This window comes from Glossina fuscipes, unplaced genomic scaffold, assembly GCF_014805625.2.
Source record: "Glossina fuscipes isolate IAEA_lab_2018 unplaced genomic scaffold, Yale_Gfus_2 0, whole genome shotgun sequence".
NCBI lineage: Eukaryota > Metazoa > Arthropoda > Insecta > Diptera > Glossinidae > Glossina > Glossina fuscipes.
In genome coordinates this window covers 25,310,241-25,330,910 of record NW_023998414.1, presented here as the reverse complement: position 1 = coordinate 25,330,910, position 20,670 = coordinate 25,310,241, and the positions used below count along the sequence as shown (strand labels likewise).

Here is a 20,670-nt window from a genome sequence, read left to right as displayed (position 1 = left end):
AAAAAAAAAAAAAAAAAGAAACAAAATAGAGCAAAATATATGCATTATTAATTTAATAAATGTATTTAAGAGATTTTATATATTAACAGCATATTTAGTTTAATGCTCTACTTTATTTTAAAGCCATTTAAAGCTACGTTAATTTACTTATCTATGTTATTTATTTAATCACACTGTAAAGCCGGGTATATTATTAATTAATTAATACTTTTGCAAAAGTCATTTATATATGAGCTAAGGCGATGGAATAGATGCGCGTATTTCGCTTAAAAATGGTTAAATGGACGACAAAAAAATGTTTTTCGCATTCTACACTCCAAGTTGTTTCATTTGATACCCATATCGCTGGTACTATTACGAAAATTTTAATCGCCGTCTCTACCCATTTACCCATTTGAGCCATTTACACATACTTAGGCAGATAATATATCTTCATTTGTGGAGTAAACAAAATAATTTTAAACATTCTGTCTTGCTTACCTTATGATAAATAAGCATAAAATTTCAAAAAAGTGAAAAAAATAAAATTTAATTGCTCGTACATTTGTGTGTGTATGGTATGTGATTGGTCCCATTTTTGAATCTAAAGAGTAGAGTGTTTCGTACAGTAAATTTGTGCAAATATTTGGGGTTCTAATTTTTCTCTAATTTCCGGGGTAGCGAGCAAAAATCCACTTAAACTTAGTTGCGTTCAGTTTACGCTGCACTGTGGGCTTCCGTTCTGATCAATTTGGCCTATTTTCAATATCAATGTAGGTGCAGAAACTTCCAATATTTCTACTAAATTTGAAGAGGATATCTTCATTCTTGCGATCAGGAGAATGCCAACAGCACAAACCATACAGACAGACAGACATGGTTAAATCAACTCAGAATTTCACGCTGATCAAGAATATATATACTTTATAGGATCTCTGAAACTTCCCTTTTGTTACATACATTATGGAAAGAGCAAAATGAGTATATCCCCATCTTACAGTGATGGGTAAAAAAATACCAAAAAATAATAATAATAAACAAATAACTAAGAAGAAAAAAAATTAACTTGAGATTTAGTTGGCGTTAAAGTTGGCGTAAAAGTAAAAAAATTTTATATATTATATTCCAAACATCGTTAGGAAGCTAGCTAAAGCCAATTGCTTCTTGGTAGGGCATTGAAATTTCTGCTACAACTCGATTCAATATATGGCCATCTATCCCCCTTAAATGAAGTTAAATATTATGGTTTTGTGTTATTACGCATAAAATTACATTTTTATCTTTCCTAATTGGCCTAAGGGTATGAATTCATTTCACATATCGTACTCTCACTTGTGCTTCTAATATATTTATAAAACATTTGATGATTCTTCCTGCGTTTACTCATATAATTTAATGGAATTGTTTGGGTTTAGTTTGCTTTGTAGGTCTACATGTTTGTATTTCAAAAATACGTTTTCCTTTCCTTTTATCCTTCTAACTAGAGACGAAAAAAAAAAAAAAAAAAAAAAAGGAAAAATAAATATCTCTTAAATTAATGGGTGTTTCTCATATGAAAATATGTAATGATAATGATTTATTTTGTCAGGGAAAATGGACATTAGCTTAATAGAGAGTAAAAAAACCAAAAAAAACAAAAAAAAAAAGGCAAGTCAATCATTTATTAAATAAAGTACGTACAGCAGCAATCTAAAATATTTATAGCGAAAATCAAATCGCCTCGACAAGCGTAGCTTGTGCCTACGCTTTAAGTAATTATCTGATGAATTTAGGCAGACTTGATTTGCTTAATATTATAAGTTAGTGGCCCAAGTTCGAAATCCCCGCTGCGTAAATTTATCGCCACTTTCTGGTGCATATACTTAAGTTTGCGACACTTTCTCGTCATATGTTTCATTCATCTTTAAGAAAAAAAATGAAAACAAAAATGTATGGAAAATGCATGTTTATACCCATTACCGAAGGATGAGGGGTATATTCCTTTCTTTTTCGATTTAAGCATGTCCATCTGTCCGTCTGTGTAATATGTCTGTTGTAAACATTCTCCTGGTCGCAAAAATTAAGCTATCGGCTTCAAATTTGACAGAAACAGTGAAACCTCTTGCAGGCACATTGATATTGAAAATGGACCAAATCGGTCTAAGGACATTGCCACAGCACCACATAAACTGAGAACACCTCAAAGGGAATTTTTCAAAGGTAATGAAAAATTGCATTTTTTTGCTCATTACTCATCAATCATAGCAGCTAAATGTAGAAAAACTTGCACGCATATGTTTTATGTGCGATGTTGTAACATTTGTGGAAAAAAATACGAAAATTAATTGGTCACGCCTACCCAATATTATAATGTATCAAAATTGCATTGTTTTTTCAATACCTCAAATATTAAGATGATTGTTAAGCATAAGCTTGGCAAAAGTTTCAAGCAAGTAGTCTTTCGAAATTTTCATTCGCAATAGACTCAATATATGAACTTTTTTTTAAAGAATCAAAATGTCAATGCATATAATATAACTGTTATTATTGTAGCGGGCAACTACGACGCATTTCTCATTTATAAGGACAATTGCTCCCAACGTAACAGTAACAGTTGTTGCTTGCTATTAACTTATTACACGCTTCAGGATATGCTGTAGTTTAAAAATTTTATTTAGCTACAACAAAAATAAACATTAGAGATAAACAAGATAAACATTATTATATATATATATATATATATATATATATATATACCTTACAAATATACCCTATCCTGAAATTCCTTTACTTCCTTGCAACAATTGCATTAGCAATTATTATTATTACAGTTGAGTGCTTTAGTCTCTAGAGATCCTAAATAGAATTTTCAGTCTTTCTAGGAAAGGATAAAAAAAAAAATAAAAATAAAAACAAAAATAAAAAATAGATAACGAAAAGAAGAAACAAACTCTATACAAATTTAATGACTAAGAAACACATTGAAAGTTTTAAAACTTCTTTGAAATGCCAAAGGGGCAATGAAGATGAAATGATTAAAATGAAAGGTAAGGAATGTTTTTTTCTTTTCTTTTTTTTAAATGCAACCTTTTAAAAAGTTGAATTTTTAATTATTTTCGGATTATTTTAAGCAATTTTAATTGTCGCAGTAAATTTCAAATTCTTCGTTTCGAAGAACTTAACAACAGTAACGATGTCCTCTTACTTTAATAAGAGGGAAAGAGAAAGATGTTTAATCACATATTTCAATGAAATGATAATTAATTTTGCACTCCTTGCTGCTTGTTGCATACAACAACATATTAATACGCTGCAATGCACAGAGAAAGCAGTAAAGGTACTTGTCCCGAATTTTGCTTAATAAGTTAGTAAATATAGAACGAGTTCTTTCCACTGGATTTGCATATTAATGAAAAATTCATTAAATAAACAATAACTTGGTTAGATATTATTAGGTGTTGTTTTTTTTTTTTTTTTTTTTTTTTTTTTTTTTTTTTAAATCTGCATTACTTATTGAACTGCAATTTGTTTATTTTTAAAGGGAAAGCAAATTTTTAAATATCTCTACAACATTCAAGTTCGATTAGTAAAGAAGAGAAATCCTTTTCAAAAATGATCCAACCTAGGAATTTGCATTAAAAAGTTATATGAAAAAACTTGTACTGAAAAACTCCTCTAATTCGCTTAATTTGTTTGCATAATAGTCTTCATTTTTTTTTTTTTTTTTTGCTCGCCTACCTAATAGTATTAATCACCATTTTGATGCCCATTTGCTTCCATTGGTTCATGGTGAGCGGTGCTTACATTTGATATCATCACATATAAGAACAACTAAGAACTTGTTCTTTAACTGTATTATCAAGTATTGTTAAGCAAATCTGTGAATAATAACTTAACACTATTACAAAGTGATTCGTATTCTAATTGGAAATCATTGTTTCATTGCTAGTTTTTTTAATTGCACTTTTTTAGTTGTAGCCCCTTCTATTAGCGAATGTCATAGTTAGCAATATATTTTTTTTTTTTGTTTTTTTATCTCAATTACGTCAGGACACCATGTACAAGACAAGTTTTCATTGATTTCCATTTCGAAATTCTCGTGATATTGAAAAGTTTTTGACTTGGTTGGTATACAAGTTTGTCGTTTAAATTTATTTTTAATATTTTTCGTCTTTATTTAAATTTTTTTTTACGATTAATTCCCAATATATTATCGAATTCATATATTTCTTATTTATAGATGATAATGAAATAATAATTCTTCTCAGAATTAGTATATATATATTGTTCGGAAAGTCATTCCATTTTTTTCGCATCAGTGTATGCGAATTGCATCTTTTCACAGTGAAATTGATACTTAACTCTTTGGCCGATAACCACGAGTATGACATGTAGTAAAGAATTTGTGCCGTAACCGAAGCGCACAAGTCTATCTTGTGGTAAGTAATTTGTGCATAAAATGACAGCATTTGTTTTTGTCATTTATTTCTGATGAAACATTTCCACACAGAATTCCTTTTAGTTCATCGAAATATACATGTCATCAATGGCATCGATTTTTCGTCGGTTCGGTTAAACGGACTAACAGATGAACAGCACGGCATTCGAGTAATCTTCTTATTTCTTTACTATGGCTCGCGCAATTGGCAAATACTGTGTAGGTTCAAACGGTTCACTCCCCTCATCATTGTATATTTGAATAGCTGATATAGCAAGGCTTGCTTGTGAAAAATTTCGATTGATTCAACGCAGTGGCTTGTAGTTGGTGTCATTTCGAATGGCGTGGAAAGTGGAAAGCAGCATTTTTGGCATATTTTACTTTTTTTTTTACCATCGAAAAGGTGCAAAAGCTGTTCAAGAGATCGCAGAGAGAGAGAGAGAGAGAAAACTTAAATTACTTTCAATTCTCAAGAGGCATCTTTAATTGAAGAGATTTCGCGGCACGCAAGGTATATGCTGCAAACTTGAAATAAAAACAAAAAAAAAAAAAAAAAAAAATGAAGCAACGTTTAATCGCCAGAGAAGAACATAGGATTTTTAACGAACATTAACTTTTATGCGACTGAATGAAAAAGTTCAATTCTCAATTTAATTTTTTAATAACTAATACTTAAATTAACTTCTCAAAAAATATCCCGCGTAGTTAACTTTAGAATTTCATTTTGAATGTAATGCAAAAAAAAAAAAAAAAGTCGAATAAAAAAAACATTTCCGAACGTATTTGATAGGTTTCACGGTAACAGATTTTTTCAAATGAAACAACAACAAATATGAATGGTGAAAATGTATTTTAAGGGGTTCCATGATTAGCGTCGGCGTCCGTTAAACACATCAATAATATTAAATGGAAAACAGTTATTTCATGTTGAGGAATCGAATTCAAATGTTATATACGCTGCTATCTCGCATTCGTTTATCAGAAGTCGCTGGCCAAAGTTTTTTCAAGCTCTTAATAAAAGGCAAGATATGAAGGGGTAACTTACTAGCGGGAGTTTATTTGACACAGGCAGCCGCTTTGGGGGATAGCTCGAAATATCAAGAAAACATTTTTTTATCAAATAATGTTTTTTTCTCGACAACATCAGTTTTTTTAATACTTTCAGCATCTAAGAGTTATTTTATGATATCCTTTTTTATTAAATATTTATCTGAGAAATTTTTTAAGTTTCCCATTGGTTGCAGCTTGATTTTTTGCTTTATAATGTTTTAGATTTTGCTAATTGAACTATTTGCTCATCAGGTTGAGCTTTCAATTTATTGCTATTAATGAGTCTATCGATTTTCGCATAAGCTCCTCCTTGACTGCTTTCATTTCGGACTAACTCATCAGCAAAAATTTGCAATTTATTATTATTAACGTATAGGGAACGCCAAGTATGGAATGAAACGTACATTTACCAAACAAATCACCGCTCAGTTTAACTGCATTCTTTTTATTTCGGTGTTAACCATTGATATGATTACGCAAGAGACGTTCACCTTTGGCTTCAGATTTCTTTGTAATCTTATCTCTACCAATTTTACTTCGAATGCTGATTGAATTTGATTGCATCATATTATATTCATTTGTAAAACTCATTTTGCTTTCTCGTTTACAGTGTTTGTTTTGTTACTCTTCATCTTTTATTAGCATGAAATTTTCTATGCTTTTAGTTTCTCAATTATGAAATTTGAATGGTTTTCAATTTAAAAGCGGGGGAAAAAACAAAACAATCAATTCTATACCTGTTATTGAACTATTTTTTTTTTTTTTTTTTTTTTTTTTTGCTTTTACCCACTGAAAATATATTTCATTCAGTAGTTTTCAACTTCAAAATAAAAAAAAAAAAAGTTTTATTTTAATAGTAATACAAACCAAAAGTTTGGTCACAACAATTTGGAACATAAATGCAAGTATCGAATATAAATAAAAAAAAAAAAAGAAAGAAATTTCATCAATCCATTACATTTTCATTTATACATATATACGCGGGTATATGTCAAACATATGATAAAGAGAAAAACAAAATTATTTTCAGTTCTCCGTGTTATTGGCAACGAAATTGATTCGATAAAATGTACCGATTAAACTATTGTGAAACTGCGAATTTATTAATCTGCTAAAGGACAGGTCTGTTCCTGTTTGATTTTGCTCCTATCAATACATAAAAGAAAAAAAAAAAAGAAAAGAAAAACGACAGAACGAGAAAAATATATCAAGAGAGAAATTTTATTGAACTTGAACTAATTTCTTTGATGCCTGCTATTAGTTTAAGTGTTGAGATAAAAGCAATTACGCATATATCATGATTTATTTTTTTATTGCATGTTATTTTCCTCTGGATAAAATTTATTTATATAGGCTGAATGGCAAGTGAATGTGGAATGAATGTGGTATCAAACAATTTTTCTTTTTTTTTTTTTTGCGAATCTTTCTTTAAGCAAAAACTTTAATTAATTCCTGTATATACGCATATATATACATGTCATATTTACTTCAGAATGCAAGAACACCGCGATTCAACTGAAGGTGATCGCGGTGACAACGAATCTATCGCTCCAAGGCTGAACTATGAATCTATGATGGTACGTAGTAAACCGAAATCTTATCGATAAAGATTAGATTGTCGGCTTACTTATCCAATTCGGCGACATATTTTTTTTATTCTGCCCATCAGATAGCAGCTTGGTCACCACTTGCACACTTTGCCTAATTTTTAGTCTTGAAACTGGCATTTACTTGTAAGCTCGTGTACAAAATTGCAAATGACGTAATCGCAATTGCAATAGAAAACCTTTGATTATTTTAAATTTTTCCCGCTTGTAGCGCCTAACACGCAACCTAATACAACTAAACTAGTGCACACTATATATATTGACTTATATAAGTATGTATGAGCAAATAATTTTTAATTGGAAATTCAGTAAGAAGTTATATTAATAGAAGAAAGAAAACAAATACGAGAATAATATTGATTTCAAACTGACACATTACAATTGCAGAATGCGTTTGGATGTGTTGGCAAATCACTTGGTCAAATGCAAACATTCCACTTTAACATTTCAGCGCGCTGCTGCAAAATGCAATTTGCAATGAGTCTTAGATTAGTATTTCTTATATAGACTATAATCTCCAGTTTTATGTTATGAATGTGATCGGATGTGTTTCTTAATAAATATCTATTGTAAATCGTGCTAAGAAGTGCATGGTGCTAACAAACACACCACATATTCCCTGACCATTTCGTGTCGCGTTTATAATAGCGTTAAAATTTTTCGCCTTTTGTTGCAAGGAATCACGCCTATGTTTAGACGATGCGTACGTAAATAACTACAGACGCATATAATTCAATTAACTGAGATTCGTACGCTGATAAGGATTACAAATATATATATTATTCATCTGGATTTTCTAAAATATATATCGGGATCTTACAAACAAAGACCTCTTATCTTATGGAAATTAGTATAAATTTCGCAGCATAATTTCCATACATAAAATACTTGATGATATGAATAGTTTTCTGGGTTAAGAGAGAATATAACATTTTAAATTAAGGACTTAACATATAATAAAGTCTAATTGGTTTTTATATAAATTGCTGCAATAAAAAATTTATGTTAAATCAACCAAGTAAAAAATATGTACGAAAACAGGCAGGATTTTTATTGCTTTTCTCTGTGTGTTTCACTGAACAATTGAAAGCATTTTTGTTCTAAGCTTCCAGGGAGTTTTGTGTAAACACTTATGCAAAGTTTTAAGTTAATATTTGCTCTAACTTGCGCACTATGAATGGTAATGTTTTAAAATTTTCATTTTATTTTATATTTTTTTGTGTGTTTTGTTAGTTACTGTGCGAGAGCTTGAGCACAATGATGAACTAAAGAAGACTTAGCTAAGAATAGAAGCTCGAAATAATTGTGGAAAAGTTCAACTGTCTAACGTTTTTCGCTCGAAAATTCATAAAGGATTTCCGATATATAGTCGAATAGACGCGATTCATTTAAATCGAAACAGAATTTTATGTTAATTAAAAATATTGTATTAATTTAAATTTTTCGTGCCACTCTATACGCTACTGAAGATTGAATAATGAACATGAATATTGTAATTTTTTTCCCTTATATCGAAAAGTCGTTACATGGGGAATTATCGAAAGAGTTGACCGATCCAAACCATTTTCTATGGCCAAACCACGTGAATGTACCAAATTTCACCAAAATACGTCAAAAATTGCGATCTGTAGCTTGAACACAAAAATGTATGGGCAAAATTTAGACGGACAGACAAGCTTTGATCACTTCAGAAAAGCGTAGCTTTGTATTAAGCTTCTCCGGGTATTACAGGGTAGTGTAGGGCATAATGTTGTAGTTTGATTACTGCACAAAAAAAACAAACTTATCTTATCTAACGTTAATGAGGCTAAATCATAATTAATTCTTAAAGTCTATTGCACAATTCGGTATTAAAAAGTATATTGAGATCAGCCTCCATTACATATGTGCGCTGTGCTTATTTAGTTACTTATTCGATTATAAAGACAATCTGCTCTGTTCATTAACTCTCTCTTTTGCAATTTCGTTAATTTTTGCTTTGTTTCCTTCCTCTCATTTAATTTCAACATTCTCGAATTAATTTCAATTCCACGTGTTCCGCCCGTTTTTTTATTAATCTTTTAACTGATTTGAAATCCTGAAAAGCTTGCAATAAATATCAGTAAAGTATTTCATAAAGCAAAAAAAACAAAAAAAAAAAAAAAAATGTATGTACACAGAAAAAAATTCATATATGTAAAAATTTTCCTATACATATTTCAAAGCGAACTTAATATTATGAATTAATATACATGCAAAATATGTTATTATATTTATGTGATCGCAAATGTCATTAATTTCGCTAGAAATTGATATGAGTAAAACAATAGCAATTATGTTTAGTTATTCTCTTTAATTCATTTGCTATATACATCATCTCTATTGTTCTCTTTGTCCGTGCTTGTTTCCTTTCTCTAATCGCAATTTTCAGTTCGACTTGCGTTTCCTAAGCTACGGTTGATATCGAGTTTTTTTAGATATTTGCAATGAAATTCAAGTGACTTTCAATAGAGAAAAATTTTAAAGAATTTTAAAAAAGAATTATTTTGCTATTGAAAAGAATGTTTTAATGAAAAAGTTGATATGTCAGTAAAATGGAAACAAGAAATTTTATGAACAAAAGTCCTATAAACGCAATCTTTCGTTTAATTGACCTTTTCTACGGGTGCTCGTGAATATGTGTTAATCTGTTTTTTTTTTTTTTTTTTTTTCTTAATTGCAAGAAAAAGTTTATGTCGTTTTAAGAGAGAAGTAAATCAAAGTCGATGCATACGTGAGACTTCGCAAAACCCGTTCGTGTGCATTGAATTTCGTTAAAGTAAAACGTCGGGTTTTGTTCGCTGTTTGTGTTTGATTCTTATGTGTGCAAGAAATGGTTTTTTTTTTTTTTTTTTTTTTGTTTTTCGTTTACTTTACTTTGTTTTATTTGCAACTAGACGACTTATTAGGAAAGGAAAGAAAAGTTATGGATTTTTAATTTTTGATATTAAATGAAAGGGTAATTAAAGAAATGAATAGAATACAGCTCTGAATAGATCAATTAATAGAAATGAAATATTTTTGTTGTTGTGAAAAAGGTGAGTAAATATATTTATTTTATTTTATTTTTATTTATCCGATTATAAAATCTAAATGAAACAATTAAAATATAGTGTATAATGCCTATTTCGTAATATTTCATATTTGATTTATGTATTTCCCATTGACTTATATAGATTAGGAAGAGGTAAGAGATAGATTTTTTGTTCGGCTTGAGTCGAATGTTTTTATTATGCATGTAGATTTAGTTTGGTTTGAGGTAAGAAAAATTTTCGATGAAAACATGATTGACACATAAGATTTGTATTGAGCATTTACTCTTGAAAAATTACTATCGATTATTTTGTAATTTTTGTTATTGATTAACGGCATTTATCGTTATTCTCTTTGCAGTAGCCGAAGATAGGGCAAACATATATATAAATATAACAAGGTAAGTGCGGATGTCATATTGTTGCCTGTAGATGTGTATCCATGCAATAACAGTTATATATATATACATGAAATTAAACTTTGAATGTATTTGCATTTAAGCGCATTTTCAAAATAATTATTAAAACTTGCATTGTATCTATTACATGATTTCAATACGAGAATCTAATTTGATTTTATGATAATAATAATAGACATACAAATGTATTATAAATTGCTTTTATTATTTTCTGTTTTTCTTTTCTTTTTTTTTTATTTATAATTTATAAATATATATAAAGCACGTCACAAACGTTTTTAAAAAATAATTCAATTAGAAATATTGTGTTATATGAAAATTATATGTTTGTGTTCACTATGAAATCAAGTAGAAGTTATAAATATTTAGTTTATAGAAAAATTTTATGAAACGACATTAATAACACTAAACTGATATCTCATTTTCTATTATACGTATGTATGTACGTATGTATGCATGTACGTATGTATGTGAAGCTGCAAGTTGAAAACTCGAGTTTAAAAGTGATTAAATTTTTTGCGAAGAATTGAAAGCCGATACAAATACATATTGAAATATAATAAGCTATGAATGTGCTTACGGTTTCATTACCAACACTAAAACTAGTATGATTAGGGAAAGTAGGCAGTCGATTGAATGAAATTGCAAAAACTAAGGCCATCTCAACTAAGCGAATTAATTATTAAAAAAAAAAAGGAAATTCGAATAAGAAGTGATATTAAATTTCTAATTAGAATTTGAATCTTATGGTAACTATAGTGGTTACATGGTACAATAGCTCATCTTTATGACGATTTGAGTGAATGAGATTTTTTGTCTCTTCTTGTAGATGGCAATGTCCTCTAAACAACTATACTATATATATAAAAGGTTTTTTTTTTTTTTTTTTTTTTTGATTACTTTCAAATCAATTAATAAATGATGGACAATTATTGTTAAAACGCTATGATTAAACATTTTCACGAAAAACATGCATCGGCCCATACATATATTATTGCTAAAGTCATACCCAATGGAATATTATAGCATAATTTAGGGTAAATAAGATATAAGACAAACTAATTACATAATGATTGAAAAGACGTAAGAAAATTGTATTCGATTCTGCCCGAATCTTCTATACTCCTCACGTGTTTCTTCAATAAACTTCAAAAAATATAAAAAATTTTGATATTCTACAATATCTGTTGGGTGCGGCAAATGTTTTTAATTATTTCAGAGATACTGTAAGATCCCTCATAAAATATACGCAGGAATGTTTATCGTTATATCTGTTGTGGGATAGGGGTCAAGAGCAAAATACTCAGTTTTTTTTACTATCAAAAACAGAAATACTGTTAGTTTAAGAAGAATGGAACACTTTTTCCAACAGGACCAGGTCAGACATTTTTATTCGTTATCAATTGAAGACTATTATAAGTCACCGTCAACCTTGTTACGAAAAATAAGAATTTAAAGTGTTTTCCTTCTAACTTCAGTTAGCAACTGAAGGCATATTTAAATTTTATATGTTTAAGTTGTTCCAGAATTTTATATTGATTCTATATACAAATATATTACGTGCTCTCAAGCGTTTGTTTCTATTGAAGCTATAAGAAGTGCTTTGTTTCCAATGCATTTGAAGCGGTTGCAAGTGTAAAAGTTTAGACATGGTTTCGCATAAGCATTTCGTCGACCTCGAATGTGTTTTCGAAAAGCAAGTCAATCATCTATACCCATATTCTCTAGACCTACTCAGTAGCGGATATTATCTGTTGGCAAATCTCTAAAGGATGTGCTAAGGCAAAAATTTCGAGTTAATGTTTGGATGAAAGTTTCATTTAACGTTTCTTGGGGAGATGCATATATATTTTTCTACTCGAAGAAAGATGACTTGGATGACCAATTACTGAAATAATCGGGAGCATGATTTCATATGAACTACGGAGAACATAAGCAGTTTCTAAGTCGCGTTTATGGATTTTGCATCTGTTGTCTAAAGCGCTAAGAGAATATTAATTTTACCTTTACGTTTGATTGCTGGAGTATCGTAAACGCAAAAAAGATTACTTTGAAAAGTCGAAATGATAAAAACATTTAGAGTGATCGTGCAAACATAATGTGAAAACAACATAAGGAAAGTGGATCCCCCTAACAAAAGACTAACATAGAAACTTACAAAAAAATCATGTTCACAGAGAATATATAGAAAGAAACAAAACAAATTCCTTACGTTAACTTCATATGAGAGCTATTCAAAATTCCTTTCTGTGGCCCACTATCGAGACATAAGAGTATATTCGTTTTGTCAAATTATTTGCAACGCATTGACAGAAACCTTGTCAAGCCTATCAAATGTGTATACATTTTTGATCATTATCGAACTTTGAATAAAACTTTGCCTCAATGTAACCATGTCCGTCCGTCAGTGCTTGTCCGCCCGTTGTGTCTGTGACAAACGCTGTTCTCGTTGCAAAAATGAAAACGTAAGCGTCAAATTTGTGAAAAATATTGGAAATTCTTGCACACAAGATTGAATTGAAATTAAGTCAAATCGGTCAAGGAACGCACGTACAGCGCAACATGAACTGCGGGCACTTGTGTTTTTTTTCGATTTCTTTCACATATTACTCATAAACCATAACAGATGTGTTGATAGAAATTTCGATGAGTAGTTTAGAAGAAGAAGAAAAAAAGTCGGCCACGCCCACTCAACATTATAGAATATCGAAATTTCACGGTAATCGTGGGTATAGAAGATTCGGTTACAGCCGTCCGCGAAATTTTCTTATTTATTTTCGTCTCTTTTTAGTTTTTGCCTTTCTTGCCATGCGTTCCTTGAGCGAGCCAAACGTTCAGCGTTGTTAATTCATGCGTTAATTTTTCTTTCTTATTTATGAGTCAAAATCACTTTTGAAGTAACAATTGTGTAATTTATTGCTTACTTACCTCCACAATGATCTTTAAAATCCACACAGCAGTCGCCCAACTTGAGACAGGCATGATCGCAATAACATGGTTTATCACTTAGATCCTCAATAATGGCATTTATGGGTGCTTTTTGCACAACGCACGATGAGTCACGTCCATTACAACATAGCTGAGCCTCGCTGCACAAGCCCGCATGCACACTTAGTGGTGTTTCAACTAACAGCAACAACAACGTGAATAGTACGACAGCATAATCGTATGTATTATAGAAGATATTGGTTATACGCAGCTTATTGTTGTTGTTGTTGTTGTTATTATTATTATTATTGTTGTTGGATTTGATAATAAATTCATTTAAATTTTGACGTAACATTTGGCATTGATATGTTGTTGGTGCTGTCGTTATTTTTGTAGTTGGTCTTCGCGGTGCTAGTAATGGTGCTGTTAATGGTGATGACGATGACTTTGATGACGTGGCTAATGGTTGCTTTTTCGTAGCTGTTAGTTGTTGACGTAGCGTTAAAGTTATGGTTAGTAACGATATTAAATCAATTGAAGGTTTTATTAATGATTTGTACATAATTTTTTTTTTCTCTCTCTCTCTCTTCTCTTATTTGACAGATAAACAACTATTTAAAATGATTTTCTGAAATAGTTTTTGTATAATTAAGGTTTTATACATTAATTTATTAAAATTATTTCGTATTAAAGGAAATGTTTTCAAGTTTATTGAAAAAGAAAAGTTTTTTCTTTCTTTCTTAAATTTTACTATAAAATTTTAAAACCATTTTATTCTGCTTGTTAATTTTTTTTTTTTTTTTTTTTTTTTTTTTTTTTTTTTTTAAACCTTTTTTTAAATCTCCTTTTTCGTATGATTTTTTGTATTTGACACAATTTTTCTCACTTTTTTTTTTTGTTATTATATTGAAATCCCTCAAGAGTTGTTTTAAAGCATATTTATGTTCTGCGGTTAAGTCATTTGTTTCATCTTTTGTTATCTTTCCCTGTTGCCTGGGTGTGCAGTTGTCTTTCGCTTGCCTCATAACATAAAAATGCGAAAGAAAGACAATTTTAAGATGAAGTCTTTTTCGATTAAGAACATCATATAAGGTCTTGGAAGCATCGCTTATAACAACAACAATAATAATAATAATAATAATAATAGCATGCTGGAGAAAGTAGAAATAAAAAGCAAATCTCTTGTGGAGCAAAACGAAAACCTTTTAAATTTTAATCCAAAGTTGAAAAAAAGGAAAGACATATGTTCGATATGGTTTATCCGAATTTCATTTGCCAAAGCTTTTAGAAAGCAATTTAGCTATATATGAACAATATTCGCCCCCGACGAAGCTGAACATTTAACATTTAACGGCTATAAAATCTAAAAGCCAACGGTCTATTTATTGGGGAAGCAAACACAAAGTTAAATTTGATCCTGTAGGGTGAAGCCATCATCTCAGAGTAAGATAGAGCAATTAGAAAGCATTTTGTTAATTGTGCATGTGTCACTAGACCGAACAGTGTCAATTTATTGTTTCTCTACATAAATAAGATTTTGTTTTGTTCTGTTTTTTTTTTTTTTTTTTTTTTCAGTTCCACACGATAGCAGGTAGTAGGCATTTAATTTAAGGTAATACATTGTCCATCGCTAGCTACAAATTTCACTTTCTTTGCGATAAAATATGGATTCGGTGTCGGAGAAGGCCGTCTGCTTTTTTCAAAAAGGGAGGTCTAGATAATTAGTTAGCCATTGAAAACAATGCTTATCCGAAGGAATAACGTGTGATGAATACGGCAGGGAGGTTCGGATAGTTTAGCGTTATTAAACTTGCCTGCGCGAGTTTTGTTTACGAGTTCGATTGTAATCATGGTAAAAAGTCACGATACGAGCGCAGTCAGTGTTCATCATGAGATAGCACAATTGTCTTTTGAATTAAGCGGGCAAAGTAACGCTTCTCGCGTTTGAAAGACATCGCGACCTCTTCAAAACTCCAATGTTAATATATTATGTAATCTTACTTCAGCAGGATAACTTATACTATTGCTTAAAGTTAACGTTAAGATATAAACAACAAAGAGAATACTGGGACAAGTTGAAGTCTCAATTTGCCATAGATAAAAATTTAAATTTTAAATTTTGAATAAAATTGCTTAGAGCTTTTAAACGGATTGCACCTATGGCTTGCTATGGCTCGCTAGTTAAGAGCACATTTTTCATGATTAATTTTCAATGTATGTGTGTGTGTATGCGCTTGCGATCGCCAACATTAGAACAACAAACGACCAAACCGCATTGTCAAATCGACTTAAGGCCTGGACATAAGCTAAACGACAGCATCGCTTGCCAACATTTTTGATGTTTGCAATTAAACCCTTTCAAAACGCATTGAATGAAATATAAGCAAAGTTATTAATTTTTACATGATTCTCTGATATCAGAAAGTGTTACAAACAAAAAATTACTCTTACTAAAGTTCCGTTATTTGATGTAAGCGGGCATGGAAATACTCGCTTCGACGATGCCTTTCAATAGTTGAAATTGTTTTATTGAAAACTCATTCATATTCTGTGAAATTTTTAATACAAAAATGTTTGCTATTAACGTTTAATTAAAACGTTCCAAGGTGTAGGCGCTACATGACATAGGCTCAAGTGTCGAAATAATTGCAAATCAGCTGAAAAGAATGCTAAAGTTTTACAAGCGTTGAAAATATGGAATTCATTTCAATTCGATCGCGTAATCTCGTATCTCATCTAATTTAAAATACATTGAAATTGCAATTGCAGTTGACCCGACTAACTTTAATTCGATAATGGGTTGAAAAAAACGAAACGGGATTGAGATGACAATACCGTGCGAGAGAGAATACTTGCAAACTGAAACATACGCCAAGCGCAGTAATACACCTCATCTAATGCGTAATAATTTTTACTGATTCACTCTCGCTTTCCTAGTAGAAAAGGACGCCATTTCTCGAGACTCTTGCTATTGCTTCTGCATTGCAATTTAATTACATATGATCGAATCAATCGTTTCGACCACAATTCTGTTCGACTGGCATTGATCCTGTTCACGCCACTTCAAAAGCTCGCAAGACTTGTACACATCTCTATTCAATTTAAATAGTGAATTTCTTCGTTCTATATATAAATTTTTTAAATCAGAGATTGTTGTTATTGCCGAGGTAGTTTTAAGGACCAATATTTCAAATGATGTATTTTTGAAGCTTAGTCTTTGCTATGGCTATGCTGTTTCTTTTAAGATTCACTGCGTGATAGTCATCAATTAAAGAAATAATAATACCTCAAATCTGAATCAAATAGTTTACTGTCTCTTGTTAGACCAGGCGTGGGATTATCGCAGTTTGGCGAATGAAAAGTTAGAAAAGTTAGTTCTTTTGATCAAGTATTTCCTTTTTAGAAAAGTCCTCAATCTTTCGAAATCGAAATTTTATTCGATATCTGGTTATCTTAGTCGCTTCCAAAGGATATTTACGATCAAAGAGTCAGTCAACCAATCAATAAAGATAACCTCCAAAATATATTTTTTCATTAGCGGGTCGTATTCGAGCAAGCACTTTGAAAATTGGTTTTCTAGAAATTAATCAAGAAGAAGAAGAATATATTTTGATTTTTTTTTTTTCTATCATCTGCTTTACGAATACCTAGTAATCATGCTGTAGTATACCCATGTTCGCCCATGTTTATATATTATCAAAATTTAAGTTCCAATCATGATCGCGGTTTGCCTTTACGCTTGTGTCGTCTTTACAAACGAGCAATTGAGGACTCGCTCATTCTGTGCACTGGGCTGGTGTGCTAGTAAAGCATAGATGTCTAAGATGCGATGAGAATAATGCCGTCTTCTTAGTCAGCTTTTAAGAAACGGACATCCTTGCAAGAATTTAATGTCACACTTTAAGCAAAAATGAATAGAACTGATCGTTTCCGTTATGTGGCTGACCACAAAAATAACACGCAAAATACTGTTCAAGAAGTAATCTCTGTGAGGAGCTGAAATATGTAAGGCTCTTGATCAGTTTGCTTTATGGAACCAGTTGTCGTTTTTTGTTCAATTTTTACCAGTTTGGGAACTTCAATAGCGAAGGAGTAAGTGGATAGATAGATAGTATCTAGCTTTTGTAAAAACTATGCTAATGATTATGAAGCCTTTTTTTTTTGGCACTGCATGCCTAGTAAAAGGACTTGAACTCAGTGAACTCAGCGTTATTTCGGTGAAGATAATGAATTTTATATCTCATCTTTTTTTTAATGTTAAATAATAAATGGTTAGAAAAATTTCAATACTTATCTTAATGCATTTGTTTAACGAATTTGTGAAAAACCGGTTCTTTAAATCCGGCTATTCGCAAATTTATTCGGATAAAAACCGGTTTTATGAAAAAAATATTTTGTACTAATAGTTTGTTCTAAAAAATTTTATGAAATTATTGTTTGCTCGAAACGTAAAAGCGCGTGTCAAAGTAAAGTAAAGGATTTCTACCAATGCCATAAATTTTTCTTTTCTATTTATATTTATGCCTTTATGATATTTGTTTGTGTTCTCGTGACATTATTATTAATTTTTTTTTTTTAATATAATTTTATTTTATCGCCTCATCGATATTCTAGTAAGAACATTTTTCTATGCAAAAGTTCATTGTTTAAGATGTTTTCCTTTCTAAATCAATTTTATTTTTTTTTTCATTCTATGCGATTCAATACTCATGATATTTCACCCGTTAAACCACACAACACAAACGCAAACTAAACAGACATTAATCAATTTCAACGTTTGAAGAAAAAGCAACTTTAGATAATACATAACATTTCACAGATCTTCGTCGATTTACAATTGAATATTTGTGTGCATTGGTTGTAAGAGAGCGTAAAGACAATGATAAATGATTGTTTGTAGTCTTCAGCGGGCAAATACACACATCTTAAATTTACAAAATGTTATCAATACTTTGATGAGTTTTTAATAAAGTTTTTTCTTATTTTTTTTTATAAAAAAATTTTGAAAAAAAAAAAAAAAACAAATTTTATTTTTGATATAAAACGATCGTTTAAACACTTTTGTTCTAGTGATACTATATTTTACTTTACTTTGGTGCTTTTATTATTAAGAAAAACGAAAAATGCTGCTCACTTCGCTTTATGCTCCGGTATCCTTTCTGTTCGTTAGTTAAAGTTCAACTGTTAGTATATTGTCCATGAGTGGTGTATTTATTATAGAAAACTTTACGTTTTTATTCAGTTGAAATTGCTGTCTGAGTCTGGTGTAACCATTTGCTGGAATTTCACTCATAGCAATGTTCAACGAAAATTGAGTACATGTAAAAGTGTTGTTTTGGTTTTTTGAGTGCAAAGCCGGCTTTTTCGATGACAAGGAAAAAAAAATTTGTGCACGAAATTTTGCAATCGTTTCAATTTCTTGCAATTTATCAAATCGTGAAACAGTGAACGTATCACTACGCAACGGTAACACGAAACTTACTAAATCGTTTACGGGTAAATTGGATATGATTCTATCCTTAAACTAGGTCCATAGAAAGTTGATCACACCTCTTGTTTACAAAATGTAAAGTTCGTAAGTAGTCATAGATGAAAACTTTAGACAAATATCACACAATAAAGAATTGCTGCATAAAGGTCATCATCATCAGAGTTCATTTTTTTAAAGGCATGTCCTGATATATTTCTTTTTTCTTTCGCTGCTGCAATCGTCCAAAGTTAATTACTTGATTATGTAAAAATGCCAACTTGAAAAGACCAGAACGGACAGAGCGTCAACTTGCGCACTACCTCTGTTGGAACTTCTTCGGATGCTTGATAACACTTGAGTGCCTTTATGTTTGGTTTAACACGTTCTGCTGTAGTTTTTCTGCAATATGTTTACTGCTTCTGCTCTGGAGATATTTAGGAAATTTAGTTGAAGGCAAAATGAAGATAACGACCCCTTTATGAAAATCAATTCAACCAAGAAAGTTTAATTTTAACTCAGTAACAACAGACTTATAAGGAAAATCGCCACATTTGCTGCAATCAAATTTGATGCTAAATCAATCCTTACAAGCTTTTGACAAATTTTTTACGTAAATATATTCACTTTGCTTACTATTATTATTTTTAAAGATTTCCTAAAACAAAATTTCTCTTAATTATTTTTTCTTTTTGATTAATTTTTGACATACTTACTATATATATTTTAACTCAAAATGGTAAGCATTTTTCCAAGTGTATCATTATTCTCTTTGATTTTCACTCATATTGTTACTTCGTTCAAGCAACGCATGCTCACCTCCCATTAAATAGATTATTAATAGTATTTTTAATTGAGCCTATAAACATGCTATAAATTCATTCAAAGCCTAAATAGGGGATTTCAAATATTGCTCCGCATAAACATAAAAGCGTTCATCGGAATGCTTCTGTGGTAGAAAAATTTGAATTAAAAAAAAAATTTTTTTTAGTTTTAAGTAATTTTTATCCCATAGGGATTAAGAGAGATTGTACACATTAACATGATGATCATGTTGAATGGTGTTTCAAATGACTGAATGATTGACTATTGGAATTTTCATATCAGCCATCTTAGGATAGCGGTATACTGCAATAATTTTGTCACCACACCGCCAACTGAGAAATACGTATCAGAAATGTTAATGTATCAATGTCGTCATTTCTGATGTTCCTCAGAACAGCCATTTTGGACCACTTTTATTTATTTTATACCTGAATGACATTTTGGCGTGCATTCAACATTCCCGTGTTTTAACGTCTGCATACACGGTACTAAACTACTTCAATCTGATTTTGAGAGCCTAAGCTCCTGGTATGTAATCAATGGTAGAATGCTGAATTCAAAAAAATTTAAGAAGATGTCTTTTGCATGGTGTAATACGAAGCCCTCTTATTATCGTATTGACAATCACATCCTGGAAAATGGTTGCAAAGACTTAGAAATTGTTTTTGATTCAAAATTCATGCTTGACAGTCATAGAGAAATGTTAGTCAATACAGCTGGATCCCATTTAGGGTTTATAAAAAGCTTTAAAGACCCATACGCCATGAAGTGCTTATATAATTTTTTAGTTAGACCAACTCTTGAATACTCGTCGGTAGTTTGGCTTCCTTGGAGTCTGTTCAACTGAACTTCTTGATGTTTGCTTTGTGAGGTTTGGGATGGGCTCCTGCCCTATCTCTTCCGCCGTATAATAATAGATTGAAGCTCA

At 30.7% G+C, this 20,670-nt stretch overlaps 1 protein-coding gene across 1 annotated transcript in view; it reads right to left on the bottom strand.

Moving 5' to 3' along the window:
* Positions 1 to 14,072, bottom strand: part of LOC119644157 — a 210,520-nt gene extending 196,448 nt beyond the window's left edge. Inside the window, exon 1 of the mRNA XM_038043687.1 lies at positions 13,451 to 14,072. Coding sequence (XP_037899615.1) covers positions 13,451 to 14,012 — 562 coding nt within the window. The 5' untranslated portion in view covers positions 14,013 to 14,072. The remainder of the gene's footprint in view (positions 1 to 13,450) is intronic.
* Positions 14,073 to 20,670: the final 6,598 nt, after the last annotated feature.